The 20,623-nt window shown below is 47.0% G+C and overlaps 1 protein-coding gene across 2 annotated transcripts in view; it reads right to left on the minus strand.

The window, feature by feature from the left end:
* TTC39B (tetratricopeptide repeat domain 39B) overlaps positions 1-19,555 on the minus strand; it is a 139,921-nt gene extending 120,366 nt beyond the window's left edge. Inside the window, exon 1 of one of the 2 annotated variants that reach the window (XM_069765148.1) lies at positions 19,149-19,555. In XM_069765148.1, coding sequence (XP_069621249.1) covers positions 19,149-19,379 — 231 coding nt within the window. In that variant the 5' untranslated portion in view covers positions 19,380-19,555. The remainder of the gene's footprint in view (positions 1-19,148) is intronic. The other variant, XM_069765156.1, reaches the window with a different exon arrangement.
* Positions 19,556-20,623: the final 1,068 nt, after the last annotated feature.

The raw sequence follows: 20,623 nt of genomic DNA on the forward strand, positions 1-20,623 counted from the left end.
GCAGTTTCCCATGAGTTTCAGCATGTCAATTCTGTGTGCGAAATCCGCAGCGGTTTAACACCTGCTCCATAATAGAAAACCGCAGGTGTAAAACCGCAGTGGAATCCGCACAAAAACCGTGGTAAATCTGCTATAAATGCGCAGGAAAAACAGTGTTTTTGCCCTGCGGATTTATCAAATCCGCTACGGAAAAATCCACAGAGGACAATTCTACGTGTGCACATACCCTTAGTGTTTTTCTGAGGCCGAAAATACATAAAATATGCATGTAATCTATACATGACTATCAACGTTTTGCGAAAGCCAAATACCTCGAAGCATCAAAAATAAAGCAGCTTTATTTAAAACATCACATAGCAATAAGAGACAAAAAAAAAAAAAAAACGCAATGGAAAAACACAAGCAATCCAATAGGTGCAGAAAATCTACAACATCAAAAACTCCCCAAATCCTCATTGTGGGAAGAAGCCTAAGGCTATGTGCACATATTGCGGATTCATGTGCGGATTTTTCCAAGCAGATTCTGAAAAATCCGCAGGTAAAAAGCCCTGCGTTTTAACTGCAGATTACCCGCAGATTTTGTACGGATTTCACACCTGCGGATTCAAATTATGTAACAGGTGTAAAACGCTGCAGATTCCACACAAGTAATTGCTGCGGAAAATAAACTGCAGCGTTTCCGCGTGTTTTTTTCCAAAGCATGTGCACAGCGGATTTGGTTTTCCTTAGGTTTACATTGGACTGTACACCGCATGGAAAACTGCTGCAAATCCGCAGTGTCAAATCCGCAGCGTGTGCACATACCCTAAAGAGGATGCCATTCGCTTCACAGCTCCCCTAAACTGTACATACGCTAGTCCAATCTGAAAATCGGACATTACGATTAGGGTTGATCAAATAGCTTTGGATAAGTCCTTCTCCGAATAACTATAGCGCTTCCCGAATAGCTGCCTCGGTAACCTGGAGCGCTCCCGATTATCAGGTGTCTGGCACCGCAGCTCCATGTGTCGCGACTGTGACAATCATAACACATGCATGGAGAGCCTGCTTGCTGGGCTCTCTCAGCCGTGACACATGCAGCTGCGGTGGCGGACACCTGATTATCGGGAGCTCTCCAGGTTCCCGAGGCAGCTATTTGGGAAGCGCTATAGCTATTCAGATAAGCACTTATCTGAAGCTATTCGATCAACTCTAGTTACGATGATAAAAGTGTACAAAAGATAATCATCATGTTTTAAAAGATAAACGATTCACAGTAATCAACAACAGGGATTGGTAAACCCAAGTCGGTCATGCCCCTTGTACTGTCATAAAGTACTTACCCCAATTAAGTAGGGTAGCCATTAAGTTTACAACATTTGATAATGTAATTTCTTTATAACCAATTACGAAATCAGAGTAAAAGCCCAAGATAAAATTTATGATTTTCATCATGAACGATCGGGGCAGAATAACATGAGCATGTTCATATCGTACCGGCAATGGGCATACAAGTCAATACACATTTCCAAGTACTTACGCTACTGGCCTTCTGGTTCTATGACGTATCATGTTATCCGAATTATTAAACCACAACTAGCTTTCAGTGTAGTTCTCTAAATTATGCATTATTCCTACTCTATTTCACAGGCCTAAATCATGTGGGATTCTCCGACATATCTATTTACTCAGGCAAAGTATTTCCGCAAACCAGTTTTTCATATCATTGATATTACACACTTACCCATGGCATGGTGACCTGTGGATGAGTAAAGAACATGTCCATTTACTTATAGGGAACCTGTCACCCCAAAAATCGAAGGTGAGCAGCATCAGGGGCTTATCTACAGCATTCTGTAATGCTGTAGATAAGCCCCCGATGTATCCTGAAAGATGAGAAAAAGAGGTTAGATTATACTCACCCAGGGGCGGTCCGATCCAATGGGCGTCGCGGTCCGGGGCCTCCCATCTTCTTACGATGACGTTCTCTTCTTGTCTTCACTCCGGCGCCTCAACAGGGCAGACAAAGTATGCCTGAGCCGGTGCGTGAATACAAGAAGAGGACGTCATCGTAAAAAGATGAGGCACCAGACAGGACCGTGACGCCCATCGGACTAGACCGCAGCGGGAACACCCCTGGGTAAGTATAATCTAACCTCTTTTTCTCCTTTTTCAGGTAACATCGGGGGCTTATCTACAGCATTACAGAATGCTGTAGATAAGCCCCTGAAGCTGGTGGGCTTAGCTCACCTTCGATTTTGGGGGTGACAGGTTCCCTTTAACCATTTTATATGCTATAATTGTGTTCCTTGGCTCAGTAACAATAGGTTTGAAGTTAATACTTGATCTTTGCTATATTTTAAAACTTAACAGTGAAAAGGCACCACGGTGAGAGAAAAAGAAATATAAGCCATACTTACCATCAGAATCTGCTCCCCACACCAGCTGCTACGATGGTCCACACTGGACTGGAAGGGATGACTTCATGATGATCACCAGTGAAATGACAGCTGAGGCCACCAATTGGCTGTGCAAGGTCAGAGACTGTCCGAGCTGCAGTGCAGGGGTGGGGGATGGTGGATGTCAGAAAGGAAGCAGATTTGTTAAGTATGGCTTTTTTTTCAGCATGGTGGCTTCCCACTGTTAAAAAGCAGCTTTCAAAATAAAATACAAGCACACCCTAATGATGGGATAAACTAAATCTGTGCACAGTGCCACGTGTGGTCCTTTGGCTGTTATGGTGTTGTCAGTGGATTGGTATAGTGGTGTCCCACGCCACATGGCTGGTATCGGCATCAGCTCCCTTCTCCACTAATGAGCCTGAGACTCTAAGGGTATGTGTCCACGTTCAGGATTGCATCAGGATTTGGTCAGGATTTTATGTCAGTATTTGTAAGCCAAAACCAGGAGTGGGTGATAAATGCAGAAGTGGTGCATATGTTTCTATTATACTTTTCCTCTAATTGTTCCACTCCTGGTTTTGGCTTACAAATACTGACATAAAATCCTGACCAAATCCTGATGCAATCCTGAACGTGGACACATACCCTAAGAGTGAGGAAGGTGCGATCACAACATGGCGACTGCTGTGCCTCAGTAGACCACGCAGAACCCAGCAGCGGAGGAACGGGTTTAGGCAAGAAGTATTTTTTCAATTGTCAGTATTTGTGGAGACAACATACTATGTAGGGGGGCATCATACCTACAACTTCTTAATTTGGGCGAAAAAAAAACTAAAATTTTAAGATATGGGTGAAAAATTACTTTCAATTAAAGAGGAGCGGTCAGCTCTCCTAACAAGAGGCACAGTAACAGGTACTGCTAGCTGAATGCAAAAAAAACAAAATCACATGACTGACGCTATGTTGAGTACTGTTCACTTCTCTTTTGGAGGCACTAAACAGGGCTGATTTGGCCCATACTATTTTTCGTTTTTTAGGCTATGGTCACGCTATCAAGTATCTGTAAGCCAAAACCAGAAGTGGGTGAAAAATACAGAAGTGGTGAAGTGTTTCTATTATACTTTTCTTCTGAAGACAAGAAGAGGAAGTCATCGTAAGAAGATGGGATGCCCTGTACTGGACCGCGACGCCCATCGGACCGGACCGCAGCAGGACCACCCCTGGGTGAGTATAATTTAACCTCTTTTTCTCATCTTTCAGGATACATCGGGGGCTTATCTACAGCATTACAGTATGCTGTAGATACCGGTTTTTACGTACCGGTAATAGGATTTTACGGAGCCACGACAGCACCCCTACGAGAGAGGGGATCCGCCCACCTTCCGAAAAGGAACCTACAGGATTTAAAGGGGCGGTCCCCCTCACCACTCCAGTTTGTGTTTCAGAGTATAAGGGACACCGCCATTGAGTTAGTACATAAACATATATACTTAAACATTACTAAATACCATCACCTTCTAAAGAGTGATTTTTAACAAGCACACTTTCCCCAAAGGGTGCAGAAACCAGTGAATAACTACGGGGGGGAATGTGCGGGTGCTGTCGTGGCTCCGTAAAATCCTATTACCGGTACGTAAAAACCGGTTTTCCTATCGCCACGACAGCACCCCTACGAGAGATTTTCAAAGATCAATCACCTGGGAGGGACTACAGCACTAAGTATTGTACGGCCAAAAACTAAATTGGCCTCTGAAGATAAATCAAGACGATAATGTCTATAAAAGGTGGAAGGAGATGACCAAGTTGCCGCCTTACATATTACGTCTATGGAGACGTCCGCTCTTTCCGCCCAGGATGAGGCCATGGCTCGAGTGGAGTGGGCCCTGATGCCATCTGGTGGTGTCTGGCCTTTAGCAGTATAAGCAAGATATATGGCATCTCTTATCCATCTGGTGATAGACGCTTTAGTTACACTCGCCCCTTTCCTTGGATTCTGAAAGGAAATAAACAGAGCCCTACTCTGCCTCCATGGTTCTGTCTTGTGTAGATATTCTAATTGAGTTCTTCTGACATCTAACATGTGATATTTCTGCTCGTCAGCTGAATTCGGATTGTTACAGAATGATAGTAAAATTATTTCTTGACTTCTATGAAATTTGGAAGCTACTTTTGGTAGGTATGCTGGATCAGGTTTTAACACTACCCTGTCCTGAAAGACCGTTAAATAAGGAGGGTCTATCGACAAAGCTTGTAAGTCGCTCACTCTCCTAGCAGAGGTCAGGGCTACTAGGAAGGCTGTTTTTAAGGTTAAATTTTTAATGGAGACAGAATCTATTGGCTCAAAGGGGGCTTCTGTTAAGGCGTCTAAAACCAAATTTAGATCCCATGGTGGTAATCTAGGAATATATACTGGGTTACTACGTTCAGTGGCCCTGATAAATCGGGAAACCCATCTATTTCCCGCCACATCACTGTTATATAACGCTCCCAAAGCTGATACTTGGACTCTAAGGGTATTTACCGCCAAGCCCAATTCTCGGCCCCTCTGTAAAAACTCCAGAATAGCCGGAATTGGGACCTTGCCAGAAAAGGGATTTTGGTAGAAGGCAAGGAACTTTTTCCAAGTTTTAGCATAGATTTTAGTGGTAAATTCTTTCCGGCTATTTAAAAGGGTAGATATGAGAGCTTCTGAAAACCCTCTTCTCCTCAATAACTCCCTCTCAAATTCCACGCCGTCAGATGCAGGGATTCCACATTGGGGTAACGGTCGGCAGTACCCAGGGGTCGGACACAGACATTGCCCTGAGTAACGAGAACCATGCCCTCCTGGGCCAAAAGGGGGCAATCAGGATCACTCTCGCCCTGTCCTCCCTGATCTTCCTGAGGACTAACGGGATCAGACACATTGGAGGGAACGCGTAAGCTAGAGGAAAATTCCAGTGTATTTGAAGGGAGTCTATTATACAGGGCCTGTCCGCCACCCGAAGAGAAGCGAACTTCCTGGTCTGCCTGTTCTCGCTCGTTGCGAATAGATCGATAACAGGCAATCCCCACAGGTCCACTATCTGTCTGAACACCCGTCGATCTACAACCCATTCTCCCTGACGTAGAGAATGACGGCTGAGGTAATCTGCCTCTGTGTTGAGCTCTCCCCGAATGTGCACAGCTGATAGAGAGCGAAAGTGGGCTTCGGCTATTTCAAGTATGTCTGTGGCGGTGTTCATTAGGGATCTTGACCTTGTACCCCCTTGATGGTTGAGATACGCCACTACTGTTGTGTTGTCTGTCTGGACTCTTACATGTGAATCCTGCAGAGATGGAAGCAACCGGAGTAAGGCCTTTTTACTGCCGTGAGCGCTTTCCAATTTGAGGACTCTTGAGCCTCTAAGAGAGACCATTGCCCTTGAGTCCAGACATCTCCTATGTGAGCTCCCCAACCTATTGGACTGGCATCGGTTGTGACCGTGTTGTCTGGTACTACACTCCAGCGTACTCCTTTCCCTAAATGTCTTCTGTTTAACCCCTTTACCCCCAAGGGTGGTTTGCACGTTAATGACCGGGCCAATTTTTACAATTCTGACCACTGTCCCTTTATGAGGTTATAACTCTGGAACGCTTCAATGGATCCTGGTGATTCTGACATTGTTTTCTCGTGACATATTGTACTTCATGACAATGGTAAAAATTATTTGATAGTACCTGCGTTTATTTGTGAAAAAAACGGAAATTTGGCGAAAATTATGAAAATTTCGCAATTTTCCAACTTTGAATTTTTATGCAATTAAATCACAGAGATATGTCACACAAAATACTTAATAAGTAACATTTCCCACATGTCTACTTTACATCAGCACAATTTTGGAACCAAAATTTTTTTTTGTTAGGGAGTTATAAGGGTTAAAAGTTGACCAGCAATTTCTCATTTCTACAACACCATTTTATTTTAGGGACCACATCTCATTTGAAGTCATTTTGAGGGGTCTATATGATAGAAAATACCCAAGTGTGACACCATTCTAAAAACTACACCCCTCAAGGTGCTCAAAACCATATTCAAGAAGTTTATTAACCCTTCTGGTGCTTCACAGGAATTTTTTGAATGTTTAAATAAAAATGAACATTTAACTTTTTTTCACAAAAAATGTAATTCAGCTCTAATTTGTTTTATTTTACCAAGGGTAACAGGAGAAAATGGACCCCAAACATTGTTGTACAATTTGTCCTGAGTATGCCAATACCCCACATGTGGGGGTAAACCACTGTTTGGGCGCATGGCAGAGCTCGGAAGCGAAGGAGTGCCATTTGACTTTTCAATGCAAAATTGACTGGAATTGAGATGGGACGCCATGTTTCGTTTGGAGAGCCCCTGATGTGGCTAAACATTGAAACCCCCCACAAGTGACACCATTTTGGAAAGTAGACCCCCTAAGGAACTTATCTAGAGGTGTGGTGAGCACTTTGACCCAACAAGTGCTTCACAGAAGTTTATAATGTAGAACCGTAAAAATAAAAAATCATATTTTTTCACAAAAATTATCTTTTCGCCCCCAATTTTTTATTTTCCCAAGGGTAAGAGAAGAAATTGGACCCCAAAAGTTGTTGTACAATTTGTCCTGAGTACGCTGATAGCCCATATGTGGGGGTAAACCACTGTTTGGGCGGATGGGAGAGCTCGGAAGGGAAGGAGCGCCGTTTGACTTTTCAATGCAAAATTGACAGGAATTGAGATGGGACGTCATGTTGCGTTTGAAGAGCCACTGATGTGCCTAAACATTGAAACCCCCCACAAGTGACACCATTTTGGAAAGTAGACCCCCTAAGGAACTTATCTAGAGGTGTGGTGAGCACTTTGACCCACCAAGTGCTTCACAGAAGTTTATAATGTAGAACCGTAAAAATAAAAAATCATATTTTTTCACAAAAATTATCTTTTTGCCCCCAATTTTTTATTTTCCCAAGGGTAAGAGAAGAAATTGGACCCCAAAAGTTGTTGTACAATTTGTCCTGAGTACGCGGATACCCCATATGTGGGGGTAAACCACTGTTTGGGTGGATGGGAGAGCTCGGAAGGGAAGGAGCGCCGTTTGACTTTTCAAAGCAAAATTGACAGGAATTGAGATGGGACGCCATGTTGCGTTTGAAGAGCCACTGATGTGCCTAAACATTGAAACCCCCCACAAATGACACCATTTTGGAAAGTAGACCCCCTAAGGAACTTATCTAGAGGTGTGGTGAGCACTTTGACCCACCAAGTGCTTCACAGAAGTTTATAATGCAGAGCCGTAAAAATAAAACAAAATTTTTTTCCCACAAAAATTATTTTTTTAGCCCCCAGTTTTGTATTTTCCTGAGGGTAACAGGAGAAATTGGACCCCAAAATTTGTTGCCAAATTTGTCCTGAGTGCGATGATACACCATATGTGGGGGGAACCACTGTTTGGGCACATGGGAGGGCTCAGAAGGGAAGGAGTGCCATTTGAATGCAGACTTAGATGGAATGGTCTGCAGGTGTCACATTGCGTTTGCAGAGCCCCTAATGTACCTAAACAGTAGAAACCCCCCACAAGTGACACCATTTTGGAAAGTAGACCCCCTTAGGAACTTATCTAGATGTGTGCTGAGCGCTTTGACCCACCAAGGGCTTCACAGAAGTTTATAATGGAGAGCCGTAAAAATAAAACAAAAATTTTTTCCCACAAAAATTATTTTTTAGCCCCCAGTTTTGTATTTTCCCGAGGGTAAAAGGAGAAATTCGACCCCACAATTTGTTGTCCAATTTGTCCTGAGTGCGCTGATACCCCATATGTGGGGGGGAACCACTGTTTGGGCGCATGGGAGGGCTCGGAAGGGAAGGAGCTCCATTTGGAATGAGGACTTAGATGGAATGGTCTGCAGGTGTCACATTGCATTTGCAGAGCCCCTAATGTACCTAAACAGTAGAAACCTCCCACAAGTGACACCATTTTGGAAACTAGACCCCCTAAGGAACTCATCTAGATGTGTTGTGATAGCTTTGAACCCCCAAGTGTTTCACTACAGTTTGTAACGCAGAGCCGTGAAAATTAAAAAAAAAAAATCTTTCCCCCCAAAATTATTTTTTAGCCCCCAGTTTTGTATTTTCCCGAGGGTAAGAGGAGAAATTCGACCCCAAAAGTTGTTGTCCAATTTGTCCTGAGTACGCTGATACCCCGTATGTTGGGGGAAACCAACGTTTGAGCGCATGGCAGAGCTCGGAAGGGAAGGAGCGCCATTTGGAATGCAGACTTAGATGGAATGGTCTGCAGACGTCACATTGCGTTTGCAGAACCCCTAATGTACCTAAACAGTAGAAACCCCCCACAAGTGACCTCATATTGGAAACTAGACCCCCCAGGGAACTAATCTAGATGTGTTGTGAGAACTTTGAACCCCCAAGTGTTTCACTACAGTTTATAACGCAGAGCCGTGAAAATAAAAAATCTTTTTTTTTCCCACAAAAAATATGTTTTAGCCCCGAGTTTTGTATTTTCCCAAGGGTAGCAGGAGAAATTGGACCCCAAAAGTTGTTGTCCTATTTGTCCTGAGTACGCTGATACCCCATATGTTGGGGTAAACCCCTGTTTGGGCACACGGGAGAGCTCGGAAGGGAAGAAGCACTGTTTTACTTTTTCAACGCAGAATTGGCTGGAATTGAGATCGGACGCCATGTCGCGTTTGGAGAGCCCCTGATGTGCCTAAACAGTGGAAACCCCCCAATTATAACTGAAACCCTAATCCAAACACATCCCTAACCCTAATCCCAACAGTAACCCTAACCACACCTCTAACCCTGACACACCCCTAACCCTAATCCCAACCCTATTCCCAACCGTAAATGTAATCTAAACCCTAACTGTAACTTTAGCCCCAACCCAAACTGTAGCCCTAGCCCTAACCCTAGCCCTAACCCTAGCCCTAACCCTAGCCCTAACCCTAGCCCTAACCCTAGCCCTAACCCTAGCCCTAACCCTAGCCCTAACCCTAGCCCTAACCCTAGCCCTAACCCTAGCCCTAACCCTAGCCCTAACCCTAGCCCTAACCCTAGCCCTAACCCTAGCCCTAACCCTAGCCCTAACCCTAGCCCTAACCCTAGCCCTAACCCTAGCCCTAACCCTAGCCCTAACTCTAACCCTAGCCCTAATGGGAAAATGGAAATAAATACATTTTTTTAATTTTTCCCTAACTAAGGGGGTGATGAAGGGGGGTTTGATTTACTTTTATAGCGGGTTTTTTAGCGGATTTTTATGATTGGCAGCCGTCACACACTGAAAAACGCTTTTTATTGCAAAAAATATTTTTTGCGTTACCACATTTTGAGAGCTATAATTTTTCTATATTCTGGTCCACAGAGTCATGTGAGGTCTTGGTTTTTGCGGGACGAGTTGATGTTTTATTGGTAACATTTTCGGGCACGTGACATTTTTTGATCGCTTTTTATTCCGATTTTTGTGAGGCAGAATGACCAAAAACCAGCTATTCATGAATTTCTTTTGGGGGGAGGCGTTTATACCGTTCCGCGTTTGGTAAAATTGATGAAGCAGTTTTATTCTTCGGGTCAGTACGATTACAGCGACACCTCATTTATATCATTTTTTTATGTTTTGGCGCTTTTATACGATAAAAACTATTTTATAGAAAAAATAATTATTTTTGCATCGCTTTATTCTCAGGACTATAACTTTTTTATTTTTTTGCTGATGATGCTGTATGGCGGCTCGTTTTTTGCGGGACAAGATGACGTTTTCAGCGGTATCATGGTTAGTTATATCTGTCTTTTTGATCGCGTGTTATTCCACTTTTTGTTCGGCGGTATGATTATCAAGCGTTGTTTTTTGCCTCTTTTTTTTTTTTTTTTCTTACGGTGTTTACTGAAGGGGTTAACTAGTGGGCCAGTTTTATAGGTCGGGCCGTTACGGACGCGGCGATACTAAATATGTGTACTTTTATTGTTTGTTTTTTTTTATTTAGATAAAGAAATGTATTTATGGGAATAATATTTTTATTTTTTTTTTCATTATTTTGGAATATTTTTTTTTATTTTTTTTTTACACATTTGAAATTTTTTTTTTTTACTTTTTTACTTTGTCCCAGGGGGGGACATCACAGATCAGTGATCTGACAGTTTGCACAGCACTCTGTCAGATCACTGATCTGATAGGAGTGCAGGCTGCTTCACAGTGCCTGCTCTAAGCAGGCTCTGTGAAGCCACCTCCCTCCCTGCAGGACCCGGATCCGCGGCCATCTTGGATCCGGGGCTGGAGGGAGCAGGGAGGGAGGTGAGACCCTCGCAGCAACGCGATCACATCGCGTTGCTGCGGGGGGCTCAGGGAAGCCCGCAGGGAGCCCCCTCCCTGCGCGGTGCTTCCCTGTACCGCCGGCACATCGCGATCATCTTTGATCGCGGTGTGCCGGGGGTTAATGTGCCGGGGGCGGTCCGTGACCGCTCCTGGCACATAGTGCCGGATGTCAGCTGCGATAAACAGCTGACACCCGGCCGCGATCGGCGGCGCTCCCCCCGTGAGCGCTGCCGATCGCATATGACGTACTATTGCGTCCTTGGGAAGTAAAGCCCACCCCACATGGACGCAATAGTACGTCTAATGGCAGAAAGGGGTTAACCACCATCTCAGCCTGTGTAGAGTGGTGGTGGAGAGCCTGAGTCTTCCGCCTAATTGTCCTTGAAGACTTCTCTCTGTATCCAAGACTTGGGCCTGTAACACTCGAGTGTGGAATTGAGCCCACTGGACGGCTGGTATGCAGGACGTTAGAGATCCCAGAAGGGACATAGCGTCTCTTAGGGTATGTTCACACGTTCCTGATTTCCATCCTTTTTTTTTCAGGACTGTTTTTTAAAAAACTGCAGCTCTTGGCAGAAAACGCAGGTCCTTTTTTTGATCCTTTTTTTTAATGCAGTTTTCTATGCAGTTAAAATGGCTGAAAATACCCTAACCCTACCCCTACCCCTATTCTAACCTTAGTGGAAAAAAAAAAAAAAAAAAAATTCTTAATTTTTTTTATTGTCCCTACCTATGGGGGTGACAAAGGGGGGGGGGGGGGGTGTCATTTACTATTTTTTTTTTATTTTGATCACTGAGATATAACCTATCTCAGTGATCAAAATGCACTTTGGAACGAATCTGCCGGCCGATTCGGCGGGCGCACTGCGCATGCGCCCGCCATTTTGCAAGATGGCGGCGCCCAGGGAGAAGACGGCCGGACGGACACCGGGACGCCGGGTAAGTATAAGGGGGGAGATTAGGGCACGGGGGGGGGGGGGGGCATCGGAGCACGGGGCGGTGGGATTGGAGCACGGGGGGGCGGGATCGGAGCACGGGGGGGCAGCCACACTCCGCCCACGCACTTCCGCACTTCCTGCTGCAGCGGTTCGGCACCACAAACCGCAGTAAAACCCGCAGATATTTTTTTCATCTGCGGGTTTTACTGCGGGTTTGACCTCACAATGGAGGTCAATGGGTGCAGAACCGCTGCGGCTCCGAAAAAAGAAGTGACATGGTACTTCTTTTTTCCCGCAGCTATTCAGCGCGGTTTTTTTTTTTTTTTTCCGCATTGTGGGCACAGCAGTTCCTGTTTTCCATAGGGTACAATGTAATGTACCCTGCATGGAAAACAGCTGCGGACCCGCAGCGGTAAAATCGCGGCAATTCCGCATGAAAAAAAAGGATCGTGTGAACATGGCCTTAAAGTCAGATCTGGCTTCCTTGTTACCGTACTGACTTTGTGCACAACCCTCTGCTTTTTCTCCTCCGGAAGGAAACATTGTTGCACTTCCGAATCCAGCAGAATACATAGTAACATAGTAACATAGTTAGTAAGGCCGAAAAAAGACATTTGTCCATCCAGTTCAGCCTATATTCCATTATAATAAATACCCAGATCTACGTCCTTCTACAGAACCTAATAATTGTATGATACAATATTGTTCTGCTCCAGGAAGACATCCAGGCCTCTCTTGAACCCCTCGACTGAGTTCGCCATCACCACCTCCTCAGGCAAGCAATTCCAGATTCTCACTGCCCTAACAGTAAAGAATCCTCTTCTATGTTGGTGGAAAAACCTTCTCTCCTCCAGACGCAAAGAATGCCCCCTTGTGCCCGTCACCTTCCTTGGTATAAACAGATCCTCAGCGAGATATTTGTATTGTCCCCTTATATACTTATACATGGTTATTAGATCGCCCCTCAGTCGTCTTTTTTCTAGACTAAATAATCCTAATTTCGCTAATCTATCTGGGTATTGTAGTTCTCCCATCCCCTTTATTAATTTTGTTGCCCTCCTTTGTACTCTCTCTAGTTCCATTATATCCTTCCTGAGCACCGGTGCCCAAAACTGGACACAGTACTCCATGTGCGGTCTAACTAGGGATTTGTACAGAGGCAGTATAATGCTCTCATCATGTGTATCCAGACCTCTTTTAATGCACCCCATGATCCTGTTTGCCTTGGCAGCTGCTGCCTGGCACTGGCTGCTCCAGGTAAGTTTATCATTAACTAGGATCCCCAAGTCCTTCTCCCTGTCAGATTTACCCAGTGGTTTCCCGTTCAGTGTGTAATGGTGATATTGATTCCCTCTTCCCATGTGTATAACCTTACATTTATCATTGTTAAACCTCATCTGCCACCTTTCAGCCCAAGTTTCCAACTTATCCAGATCCATCTGTAGCAGAATACTATCTTCTCTTGTATTAACTGCTTTACATAGTTTTGTATCATCTGCAAATATCGATATTTTACTGTGTAAACCTTCTACCAGATCATTAATGAATATGTTGAAGAGAACAGGTCCCAATACTGACCCCTGCGGTACCCCACTGGTCACAGCGACCCAGTTAGAGACTATACCATTTATAACCTAGGAAAGTCTACCTAGGAAAGTCTGAGTTGTTGATGGGTCGAGTCTTGACTTCTCCATATTGACTATCCAACCCAAGTCCTGTAAGGAAGATATGACATGATTTAGGCGAGTACTACACTGGCCAAAGGAATTTCCTACTACCAGGAAGTCATCCAGGTAGGGTATAATTAATGTATCCTGTTCCCTGACATAGGCCATTACTTCTGCCATGACTTTAGTAAACACCCTTGGTGCCATAGATAGACCAAAGGGCATTGCAGCAAACTGAAAGTGTCTGACCTGGTCGTTTAAGCGCACCGCCATTCTGAGGAATTGTTGATGATCCTGGTGAATGGGCAGATGGTAATACGCATCTTTTAAATCCAGGACTGTCATATAACATCTGGGAAAGAGAAGATTAGTTGCCGTTTTAATAGATTCCATCTTAAAGGCATGATACTCTAGATGTTTGTTTAATCTCCGTAAGTTTATGATGGTTCTAAAGGATCCATCTGGCTTGGAGATTAAAAATAAAGGGGAATAGAACCCTTTCCCCTGTTGATGTTTTGGAACCTCCACTATGACTTTCTTCCATTTTAGCATTTGGACCTCTTTTTCAAGGGCCTTTTGTTGGTCTAAGGAATCAGGGGCAGTTAAGATATAAAATTCAGAAGGTCTTTCCCGGAACTCTAATTTTAACCCTGAATTGATTATACCTAGAACCCAATTGCTCGAAGTTATTTTGGCCCATTGAGCATGGAAGTATTTTAACCTGCCCCCTACTGGAAGATCTCTATTAACGATAGTTTCTTCTTCTTCTTGAGGAAGATGACGAAGCATTAAAGTCCGAACCTTTCTTTTTTGGGTCTGATGGTTCCCAGTCTCGGTTGTGGTAAGGTCTTCGGTATTGGAAGCATCTCCTGAAGGTATTCCTAAAGGTAGGATTGAAAGCTTTAGGAAAACCTTTCTTCCTATCCTCAGCCTTAGCTAGGATATCATCCAATACCGGGCCAAACAGGTACTCACCCCTACATGGTATTGTACACAGTTTAGCTTTCGCCTGGGCATCCCCTTTCCAGGTCTTAAGCCATAGGGCTCGGCGAGCAGCATTTGAGAGACCTGATGATCTTGCCACCAATTTTAAAGAATCCACTGACGCGTCCGCTAAATACGCCACCCCTTCACGTATTTGCGAAAGTGAGTTCAAAATCTTGTCTCTGGGCACCTTGGACTTCAGCTGTTCTTCCAGTTGGGATATCCACACCATGACGGATCTAGCCGTACACGTGCTAGAGATAGCAGGTTTGAACGCCCCTGCAGTTGATTCCCATACTTTCCTCAAAAACATATCCGCCTTCCTATCTGATGGGTCTTTCAGAAGGCCCACATCCTCCAGCGGTAAGGTACCGGCTTTAGATGTAGAAGCCACCGCTGCATCCACTTTCGGGACTTTCATCCACTCTGCCAGCTCATTATCTTCAAAGGGATACCTTCTTTTAGCTGATGACGGAAGGAAACCCTTATCCTGCTTATCCCATTCTCTTTTTATAAGAGTCTTAACCGTATCCACCACCGGGAATGCCTTACGACTCCTCTGGCACAAGCCCGCAAACATTATGTCCTGTGCGGACCTTGGTTCCTTGCTCTCTGCAACACCCATGGTAGCTCGGACTCCTTTAACTAACATGTCCATGTTGTCCACCGAGAAACAAGGCCTTCCCTCTTCATCTGAGGAGGATGGAGATGAGGAGCGGGAACATTCCCCTTCTTGCAGGGACAGGCTAGATCCTGGCGATATGTCTCTGCCCGACCTTTCCTGGCGGCTGCCTCTAAGGGAATAGCTAATTTCTTCCCTGATGACCGCTCTAAGGTCTGATGACCGAAGGGGAGCTTCCTCTTCTAAGGTCTGAGATATGCATGCCTGACACAGCTTTTTGGTATAACTGTCAGGTATTGGTGTCATGCATAGAGCACATTGCTTGTGCTTAGATTTTGTGGTCTTTTTTCCCTAAAACAAAGCACAAATAACAGACCATATCAGCACCAGGTGTCTGATTTAACACTCACCATAAGGCTGATCCTGTGAATACCGGTTCTGGAGGAGTAGGATCCAAATGTGACGCTGGGGCGCTCGGACGCTGCTGCCCCCGTACCACGCTGCTGCTGCTTCTCCTTGAGCGGCCGCTACCGCTCTTACTGCGCTGTTCCGTTCCCTCTCCATGAGGGTGCTCGGCGTCCCCTACTGAGGACATGGTTGCGCGCCTCCTATCCTAGGCGTCGCTCTTTTACAGCGCTGCAGCGCTCCTCCCCCGGCTTACCCCGGAAGAGTACTAACTACTTCCGGGTTCACCAGCGCCGGTGTGGACGCTGCACACCGCGCTCAAACACGCGGACCAGGACGGCACTGCCCGACTCCTGGGACGCGCTCCTCATGGCCAGACGAGGGGGGGTCTGCACGCAGGACACCCCCGACGCTGCTTCCGAGCCCCCGATTCCGCCGTTCCTAAAAGACACCGCGCGGAGGCATGGAGGCCCGGGTAAGACTGCTGATCCTGCAGGCTCCCGCCGTCCGGACAGGAACCCAAACTGGAGTGGTGAGGGGGACCGCCCCTTTAAATCCTGTAGATTCCTGTCCGGAAGGTGGGCGGATCCCCTCTCTCGTAGGGGTGCTGTCGTGGCGATAGGAAAAAGCCCCTGATGCCGGTGGGCTTAGCTCACCTTCGATTTTGGGGGTGACAGGTTCCCTTTAAGAGTTATGCATTGGCAGGACTACTTCCAGAGGGATCCAGGACGCTTTGGCATCACACTTGAAATTACCTCCTCTTTGCAGGACACAGGAAGGGGAATGGACCACGGGTTGCACTACCTGATACTATTGGCACAAACTGGTGAACTACAAGTCACTGCAAATGGTTCAAGTTTAAAACAAAGATCTGACTGACCTACTACACCTGGGAAAAAGCTGTTCATGCACTCCATGAGCAAAGAAGCACTTACAGCGCCCAGCATCCCTCACATCCTCTAGAGTTTTGGTCAGGCCAGTATAAGGGAATATTTGCAAATCTTGTCTTTCTAGCTTTTACAGAAATATAATTCCTATAAATTCACTTATAAATGCCTGCTGAGATCCATAGACTGACAATAACTGCAGTCACGTAAGGTAGGGTACTGCTATATGTCAGATGTGACATAATATATATCTAAAACCCCCTTAAAGGGAACCTGTCACCAGGTTTGGCTGAATCGAGTTATGGCCACCGCCTTTCAGGGCTGATATAGAGCATTCTATAATGCTGTATATATGTCCCCGGATCTGACCCGCAAGAGAAGAAAAATAACTTATTATACTCCCCCAGGGGGCGGTCTGGTCCGATGGGCGTCCCTGGTCTTGGTCTGGCACCTCCCATCTTCTTACGATCCCCATCCTCCTGCTTGCTTTGTGTGGATGACGTGTCCGAGTTATCTACACGTCATCCACATAAAGCAAGCAGGAGGACGGAAGAAGATGGGAGACACCAGACCAAGAAGAGTGACGCCCATCAGACCGGACCGCCCCGCAGGTGAGTTTAATAAAAGTTATTTTTCTTCTCTTACAGGTCAGATCGGGGGCTTATATCAGCCCTGAAAGGTCGTGGCAGGATCCCTTTAATGCGCTTGCGAGACAAGTACACTCCATAGCCCACCTAGTAAAGCACTAAACTAAGAACAAACAGGAATAGGTTTCATCTCAGCGATGTAGTCACTCCTATTAAAAAGATGAATAAGCCTTATAGAGGTTCAGAACTTGTACAGAGCTCAGTATTCAGATCTAAAGGAATCCATACATATTAATGTCACCAATTTAGGCAATATTTATCCTCTGTAAAAAAAAAAAAAAAAAAAAATCATTAGATCATCATATCTTAAAAGGAAATGTTAGTTTTTTGCCATGTAATCTGAGGACCGCATGAGGGCCTAAGACACTGAATTCAGCAATATGTCACTTGTTGGGCTGTGTGCCGTTTCCATACAATTAATGTTTTATCAACAGGAGATAATCACTGCCTGGACTACAGGGCACATGAGCCCTGGTCTGGTCACGTCCCCTGCACTGATAAGCAGCTCACTGTCAATAGACATACAGAGCCCAGTGTGGGTGGGGTTAGCATCCTCAGCTCTGCTTCATACAGCATCTAAGAACACAATTGCTGCACCCAGTAAACCATCAATAGAACCAGGGTCTCTTGCTCTACATTATGCTGCTCTCAGATGATGTAGCAAAAATCTGGTGACATATTCCCCTTCAAAGAGCAGAAATCTTGAAAGTGGCAGGAAATGTAGCACACATACATGCATCATCTGAAAGGAGTTTGTATGTTCTCCCCACGTTTTCATTGGGGTCCTCAGGTTTCCTCCCGCCCTCCAAAGCCGTACTGATAGTGAAATTACGCCGTGGGGGACAGATGACGCCATCAGTAAAGTGCTGTGGAGTATGATGGCGCTATACAAGTGGAAGATATTAACGCTGCGCACATTTTTTAATTCCAGCTTTCGTTTATCGTGCTCTGGAATCTCAGCCGCGAGTGGCAGTGTACCCCCAATGTTACTCAGCCGGCTGGATGTGATGCATTTTGTATGACTCCGTGTTTTATTCATGCCCATGGCTGTTACTTGGATGAAAATATGAGCGATAACATAAACTAAGGACAGCAATAAGGCCCCGTGGCCGGCAGCTCCCTGAACACATGCTGCTGGCTCCGATGATCACTTCTCCGACGTGTCCCGTCACCCTGACAACCGCGATCAGAAGACAAACTGCTCCCAAATGAGCAGGGTTAGATGTGTTGTCTTACAATATAAGACACGACATCTCCATCCCTTGTGGTTACTCTCTCCCGGGAGCCATGACACAATTTGCATCCGCCATCATGTCTGCACACACCTGTGGCTCCGGCTATGGGGGCAGTGTGGCGGCTTCTACCATCATTTCTCCCTGTGCCATGGTCCTGGAGGTCACTGGTGGCCCTCTCAGATTGTAAGCGCTCAGGGCCGTGTCCCATGGCTTCTGCCATCTATTACATGTACATAAATGATTAATAAAGACACGAGACGGTGCCTCATTGGAGACGGATCGTTACAATAACCCCCTAAGGCTCAGTTCACACGAGCGTATTACAAAAATAAAAAATAGGATTTTCATCCAGAAAAGGACCTATATTGTGACCCGTTCTGTCACCTCTGCAGGTAGTAACACAGGACATTAGCCCGTCCCTACAGTAAATCCTGCACTGAACCCGTGTGCGGACGATCCACTTGAAGCGCCCCCACAGCTGTGACTAGGCGGGCGTCACGTCAGATACAGAAAAGACCACGATTTTATTGTCACGCACAGATCCGGCACGTGAAACAGAAGATAGAACGCTCACCTGGATGACATTGGGCCTGGCGTCCGCGGGATGGCAGCTTTACTCACGGACAGAAAACACTAGTGTGAACGGAGCCTAAAGGATACAATCAACTGTGCGCCCAGCTCGCCACATAGTGTCTCCGGGACCACTGGGCACATTCAGGGCCACGGTCACACCATCAGGGGGGTTTCCATCAGTATTTGTGAGCCAGAACCAGAGGAAAAGTATAATAGAAACATATGCACCACTTCTGCATTTATCACCCACTCCTGGTTTTGGCTTACAAATACTGATGAAAAATACTGACCAAATACTGCTAGTGTGAAGGTGGCCTCTATTCTTACCGCTACATGGTGGTCCAAGGGTCGCCATCACCATGGGGAGAACATGGAGTGCATGGCCATGCCTGCAGGTGAGACCATTGCCATAGGACCTAGCTGCCACCTGTTACCCCATGTGCCCAGCATTACAGAAGCTCCATGCAGCCTAGTAAGAAAGCACACGCCCGCACCTCATCCGCCTCCTTCTCCGCTCCATTGCTCACGAACGCCATGTTTCCTGTTCTCCCGGTCGCTCCTTCCTCCGGGCTCCTGCCCCGCACTGTGCGCTGCAGGGTCTGGTAGAGCACTCCGGGCTGCCGGGCGCTGCGCTCGGACTCTAGTTTCCTTAACCCCGCCCCCTGGGGTCCAGCCAATGAGCTGCGCGCTCTCCTCCGGGCACGCCTCCTCACACACATTTCCATGACGGACGCGCTGTGCACATGCTGCTGCTTGTCCGCTCTCCGTGTCGGTTCTCCTCAGTCTGCTCCCTCATACGGCGGCGCTACCTGTGTATGGCTGCAGGAGCAGCGTCATGCAGAGCGGACACTTCCTCATAGCGAGCGGGGGGCTCCTCACAGCCAAAGGCCACAGCCACACTGACTCAGGGAGCGGGGGTCTCCTCACAGCCGAGGGCCACAGTCACACTGACTCATAGCGAGCGGGGGGCTCCTCACAGCAGAGGGCCACACTGACTCATAGCGAGCGGGGGGCTCCTCACAGCAGAGGGCCACAGTCACACTGACTCATAGCGAGCGGGGGGCTCCTCACAGCCAAAGGCCACAGCCACAATGACTCATAGCGAGCGGGGGGCTCCTCACAGCAGAGGGCCACAGCCACAATGACTCATAGCGAGCGGGGGGCTCCTCACAGCAGAGGGCCACAGCCACAATGACTCATAGCGAGCGGGGGGGGCTCCTCACAGCCAAAGGCCACAGCCACAATGACTCATAGCGAGCGGGGGGCTCCTCACAGCCAAAGGCCACAGCCACAATGACTCATAGCGAGCGGGGGGCTCCTCACAGCAGAGGGCCACAGTCACAATGACTCATAGCGAGCGGGGGGCTCCTCACAGCAGAGGGCCACAGTCACACTGACTCATAGCGAGCGGGGGGGCTCCTCACAGCAGAGGGCCACAGTCACAATGACTCATAGCGAGCGGGGGGGGGGGCTCCTCACAGCAGAGGGCCACAGTCACACTGACTCATAGCGAGCGGGGGGCTCCTCACAGCAGAGGGCCACAGTCACAATGACTCATAGCGAGCGGGGGGCTCCTCACAGCAGAGGGCCACAGTCACAATGACTCATAGCGAGCGGGGGGCTCCTCACAGCAGAGGGCCACAGTCACAATGACTCATAGCGAGCGGGGGGCTCCTCACAGCAGAGGGCCACAGTCACAATGACTCATAGCGAGCGGGGGGCTCCTCACAGCAGAGGGCCACAGTCACACTGACTCATAGCGAGCGGGGGGCTCCTCACAGCAGAGGGCCACAGCCACAATGACTCATAGCGAGCGGGGGGCTCCTCACAGCAGAGGGCCACAGTCACAATGACTCATAGCGAGCGGGGGGCTCCTCACAGCAGAGGGCCACAGTCACACTGACTCATAGCGAGCGGGGGGCTCCTCACAGCAGAGGGCCACAGCCACAATGACTCATAGCGAGCGGGG

This window comes from Ranitomeya imitator, chromosome 1 (genome assembly GCF_032444005.1).
Source record: "Ranitomeya imitator isolate aRanImi1 chromosome 1, aRanImi1.pri, whole genome shotgun sequence".
NCBI classification, from domain to species: Eukaryota; Metazoa; Chordata; class Amphibia; order Anura; family Dendrobatidae; genus Ranitomeya; species Ranitomeya imitator.